This window comes from Sinocyclocheilus anshuiensis, unplaced genomic scaffold, assembly GCF_001515605.1.
Source record: "Sinocyclocheilus anshuiensis isolate Anshui unplaced genomic scaffold, SAMN03320099.WGS_v1.1 scaffold173, whole genome shotgun sequence".
Classification (NCBI taxonomy): Eukaryota; Metazoa; Chordata; class Actinopteri; order Cypriniformes; family Cyprinidae; genus Sinocyclocheilus; species Sinocyclocheilus anshuiensis.
In genome coordinates, this window is record NW_015536480.1 from 1067372 (window position 1) to 1073080 (window position 5709).

The following is a 5709-nucleotide window of genomic DNA, read 5'->3' on the forward strand; positions in this document are numbered from 1 at the left end:
AGCTGTTTGCATAGCTTCTCAGTGAACTACGGCTCTGTGAAGTAAATGCTGCTCCATCTGAAAGCATGTGAAAATACCACATTTAATAACATATTTTTACTCCAAACTCACTTCATAACGTCAGTCGAGTGTTTGAAATAAATCCTTCTGTGAGATGATGTGGCTTCTTACACAGAATAAGGCACGCAACATATTTCATAGTATTTAAGCAGTGATAAAGGCATTGCATTATAAATATACTTTATTTTAATGAAAATTATAATAATAAGAACTCAGATAAACCGTATATTGCCGTAGTCGTGTGTTTATTAGTCACGTTGAATCAATGAAAGCAGTTGAATCTTCTGTTTATTCAGCTGCAGCGATAGGCATTTTCTGGGTTTCTTCTGCAAGGCGTATTTGGCATTTCAGCGCGAGAGCGCCCTCTGGCCTTTGGATGGAGATTTACTGCTGATCACAGAACCGTGCTTCACTGAAAGATACGCATGACAATCGCAGCTTCTGTCGAATCGCGATCTCGATTCCATTTCGATTTAACGTGCAGCCCTAATTGGGATGCATATGGAGGTCCCTCAGTGTGTATGGCAAATACTGCCCTGATATTTTGGGCATGTCATTCTTCAAAAAAGTTAAGCTGTAACTCTTTCAAATGGAATAAAAAGAAATTCATGAAGGTTTTTTAATAGACAAGCGCCATTATTTCCTAAGAATGAGCTAGAAGTCCATGAGCTGTTTAAGTAGCATGTATTTGCATGTAAATATTTATGTGAATTAGTATATAAAATGATGTAACATGACCAAATGTTTGGGATATCTTTATGGTCTTTCAGGTGGTGGTAACCAACACTGTCCCTCATGAGGTGCAAAAGCTGCAGTGTCCTAAGATCAAGACCGTGGATGTCAGTATGATCCTGGCCGAGGCTATCCGACGCATTCACAACGGGGAGTCCATGGCCTACCTGTTCCGCAATATCACAGTAGACGACTAGCCAACAAACAGATGGTGAGGTGTAGAGTTTAGGGAAATATTTCCCCTCTTACACAATTGAGAGGTGTGCCAATGCAGTTCCCCATTCCCAGCCGAACAAACACTGCAATCACCTTCATTTCCCAAATAAACCTATTTTACTCTGCAAAACAATTAAAGTAAACGTCCATTGCCAAATTATATAGTTGAAGTCAAAAATAAAAGATTTACTCAAACATTTGCCAGTGTGCAGATATGAACATGGATATGAAATCATGCAAAGAACATAATTTATGCAAGTGTTCACTTACCTTTTCACTTTTTAACCTTTAAGTGATACTCCGCAGTAAAATCAGCAGTTTTAGATTTACTGGTAAAACTTTACAATAAGGTCCCATTGGTTAACATTAGTTAATGCATTAACTAGCAATGACCAATTCATTTGTTGCAGTATTTATTAATCTTTTTTAACATTAGCAAATCAAAATACGGTTCATGGTTAGTTCATATTAGCTCAGTTTGAACATATACAACTTTTTATTTTAATAATATATGTGACCCTGGACCACAAAACCAGTCTTAAGTCGCTGGGGTATATTTGTAGCAATAGCCAAAAATACAACGTATGGGTCAAAATTATGGATTTTTCTTTTATGCCAAAAATCATTAGGATATTAAATAAAGATCATGTTCCATTAAGATATTTTGTAAATTTCCTACTGTAAATATATCAAAACTTAATTTTTGATTAGTAATATGCATTGCTAAGGACTTAATTTGGACAACTTTAAAGGCGATTTTCTCAATATTTAGATTTTTTTTTGCACCCTCAGATTCCAGATATTCAAATAGTTGTATCTCGGCCAAATATTGTCCTATCCTAACAAATCAAAACATAAATGGAAAGCTTGTTTATTCAGCTTTCAGATTATGTATAAATCTCAATTTAGAAAAATTGACACTTAAGACTGGTTTTGTGGTCCAGGGTCACATATCAGTAAATGTTGAAATTAACATGAGCTATGATTAACTCTTTCCCCACCAGAATTTTTGAAAAAAGGTTGCCAGCCACCGCCAACATTTTTGATCATTTTCACTAAATTTTCATGATCCACAGAATATTTTGCTGTATGAATATCTGTACATGCAATACATAAAAATAAAGAACAGAGCCTCTACTTTTAAACATTCTAGCTTCAAGCATTCTTTTTTTGAATTAACTCTTGAATGTAGGTAAGTGTCATAAAAAAGCAACATTTGCAAAAAGCTAATAAAATTGTATTTTTACCAAGTACTACATCTGGATCATATTCAGTTTGATGATTGAAGCATAGATGCAGTAGATGGCTTCCATCAGCACCCCTAAAGCTTCACAGTCCTTTACCACTTCCTGGATCGACATTTCATGCTGTAATGTTGTTGATGATCACATTATTACATATAACATATAATGTTATATGCTTACATATAAGATCACTAGTAGGGATGGGCGATATCTTATCTTTTGCGATATACAGGTAAAAATTCTCCCCACGAGAAGAATTAGTCTTCCCGCGATAATAACGATAAAGTCTAGTAGTTGACATATTTCTGTGTGCGACAATACGGAGCGACATTGCGGAAGTCGGCCGTGCAATTGAGGAGTAGCCGCCTATATCACTAAATGAGGAGCTCGAGCTCCTTTTACGATCTGTAACTGGTTTGGTTAGGGCTGTACAGTGCACAAAAAAATCGGTCTGATTAAATGTACTACAGTAGCACGTGCGATACAGTTTTGCATGTGTATGAGCCTGTTTACAAACCTGTTGTCCAACAAAGACATAATTTATTGACATGCTTTTTCTCCAAATTAACTTAATAACATAGTCGAGTGTTTGAAATAACTTCTTTTTGTGACCAGACGTGGTTTCATATTACAGAATGATAGTATTATATACAGTGATAAAGGCCATGTCGATTAACATTGCATTATAAATATACTTTCCTTATAAAAATACCCAAGATTGAAGAAGAACAGATAAACCATATATTTTGTGCAATCGTATGTTTATTTTCCTCAAGTTTGATCAGTTAAAATGTCTCTATCTCCATTGTGCGTTTTATTCAGCGATAACTGGAAACCTTCCTGGAGCGTCGTCAGTAGTATTACTTCTGCTATGGATATGTGGAGTTTCTGTGCAAGAGCACCCTCCGGCTTCCAGTATGACTTAAACAGTCTTTACATTACGTGTGTACTTATTAATGCTCACAACACCCTATTTTGGGTAAAAATAGGAAAGATAATAGTTTTCTCTAAAGAAACAGGATTCCCTGAATTATCGTCATTGGTATCGTTATCGCAATAAATACCAGAAATATCATGATATATTTTGAAGCCCATATCGCCCATCCCTAATCACTAGTTTCTGCTACTTCCTCGCCTGTATATTTGATCGGGAGATTCTGGACTCAATCAGGAGATGCGTAATAGCGCCCCCAGTGTATAACAGTGAGAACGTGGAACGTGGAAAATTCTGTGTTTGGTGGGGAAAGAGTTAATGTATTAGAAGTGTTTTTTTTTTATTGTTAGTTGAGTAATGCTATGGAACTTTATAGTGTTACCTTTCTACTGTTATGGAAAACTGATGATTTCACTGCTTACCAGTATTTCTGGTTTATTTTGGTTTCCTTGTACCATAGTTCCTTCAAAATGAAAGGGATAGTTCCCCCAAAAGTGAAATCTTTTATATTTACTCATTTCAGGTTCTAAACGTGTATGACTTTTTGTCTGTGGAAAAAACACAAAAAGCAAACCATCCTTTTTTTTGCTAATGTTATAAGAGTTTCCAGCATGTTCTTTCAAATATTCCTGTTTTTTTTTCCATGCGAGAGTCAAAGTCATGCAGGATTGGAGTGTGAATACGGTAAATATCGAATAAAAATTTTCGCGTGAACTATTCTTAAACTCGTAATATCTATGGTGCACCATTTTAAGGAACCCAAATATGGTACATTACAGAAAATGCTGGTTTCCGAGTGGTTTTGGTTGGTTGATTTGTGTAATAAATAGGGATGCACCGATACCACTTTTTCCAGTACTCGCCCGATACCGATACTTTTATTTTTGGTAATAAATGTTTACTCCAAACGACAAACAAATGAGCTCTAAATGAACCAAGTACTGTGAATACGTCTCGTAAAATACATCTGTACTCCTACATACCAAAACTACGGGAGCAAAAATGGCATGTTCCTCAGTTTCAGTGTGTTACATTTGTGTGCTAATGTTAAGATCTGTATTGCCTGGTGTAGAAGATAAGACTTTAGGTTTTATCTTAAATGAACCATATTAGCAATACTAGGCCAGTTATATACTGCAGATACATTTAGCATTAACTAAATGCAGTACACTGTGATCACTTGCCTTGTGTTAGCAGTGACATCCACCCAATCAGATAAAACCATTTAGCTTTCGCTTCCTGATTAAATCTTAGAGGAGGTTGGAGCAGGATTGTAAAACCGACTGGTAAACTGATAACCACAATGCATGAGTTTTGTGTGTCAGGTAGATCGGGATCACTGGCGGATGGAGAAAACATGCACCAGCTCTGCCCCCGCACGTCCCAGTACTTCCTCTGTGTGCGTTTGTCTCTGCCGTCGAGCCGCCGCTCAGTGTTTATTTGAAACACAGCTACACTTCTTTCTTTTAACATCATCTTCCACTTCTCTATGTTCCTCAATTGTACACCGACTAGCCGTTTCCCAGTGCCTCACTCTGTGAGAGCGAGCGAGTGGTTGCTATGGCAACCTTTTTCAGAGCTGTTCTAGCTATATTTTTGCAGTAGTGCAAATATGGGCCAACCTTACGGAGAACATACGGTTTTGCTACAGTGTATTGTATCTGCTGTTGCGTTGCAATCTTATTTTTGTAAATAAACACAAGTGATTTGCTTCATGCTGCTCAGGTGTATCTTTATTGAAAAAATACAAGGGGACGTTATGCATTTGGAAATCTCCATCAGGATGGGATGTCATCAGTGGTCTTCAGTTTTAGAGGATGAGTTGGTAAAAGACCCTTTACTTGCTCTAAACTCCTCAGGTTTGTTCATATGACACTAAGGAGCTTAGACCAAGTCAAGGGACTCAAACAAAACTCACAAAAACGTATCCTGGACACAATAAATAATATATATTTTTTGCATAAAGAAAATTGCATTTTTTAAGATATTGAAAATATTTAGCATTGTGACATATTTTTGACAACTGTCATTACCATAATGCATCTGCACTTTTTAAAATTTGATTTTCTATTGTGAATGACGATGTCAGTATTACAGTACAGTATTTGTTTTTATTCAGCATTAATACTACCATGATGTATACATAAATTCATTTTATTTCATTTAATTTGGATTAATTTGAAACATCATTTACAGGCAGTGAAACGCCACCCAGACATGTTCAACCGAAAATGAAAATGTCTTTTACTTTCCCTTTCTTTTTTTTCTGTGTGAAGCATACAATATATTTTTGAGAATTTCTCTTTTTGTTTCTGCAGTGGAATTCAATGGCCATCAACATTATTTGGCTACCAACATTGCACCGAAATCTCATTATGTTCTACGGAAAACAGAAAGTCATGACATGAGGGTGAGCAAATGATGACAGAATTAGACATTTTAAACATATTATGTGAGATTCACCACACTGCGATCATTACAGAACTGTTTAAAATGATCAAATATGACAGATATAGCTTTGTC

At 36.1% G+C, this 5709-nt stretch overlaps 1 protein-coding gene across 1 annotated transcript in view; it reads left to right on the forward strand.

Moving 5' to 3' along the window:
• prpsap1 (phosphoribosyl pyrophosphate synthetase-associated protein 1) overlaps nt 1-4902 on the forward strand; it is a 21182-nt gene extending 16280 nt beyond the window's left edge. The window contains exons 10-11 of the mRNA XM_016471227.1: nt 831-1003; nt 4516-4902. Coding sequence (XP_016326713.1) covers nt 831-989 — 159 coding nt within the window. The 3' untranslated portion in view covers nt 990-1003; nt 4516-4902. The remainder of the gene's footprint in view (nt 1-830; nt 1004-4515) is intronic.
• The last annotated feature ends 807 nt before the right edge of the window (nt 4903-5709 follow it).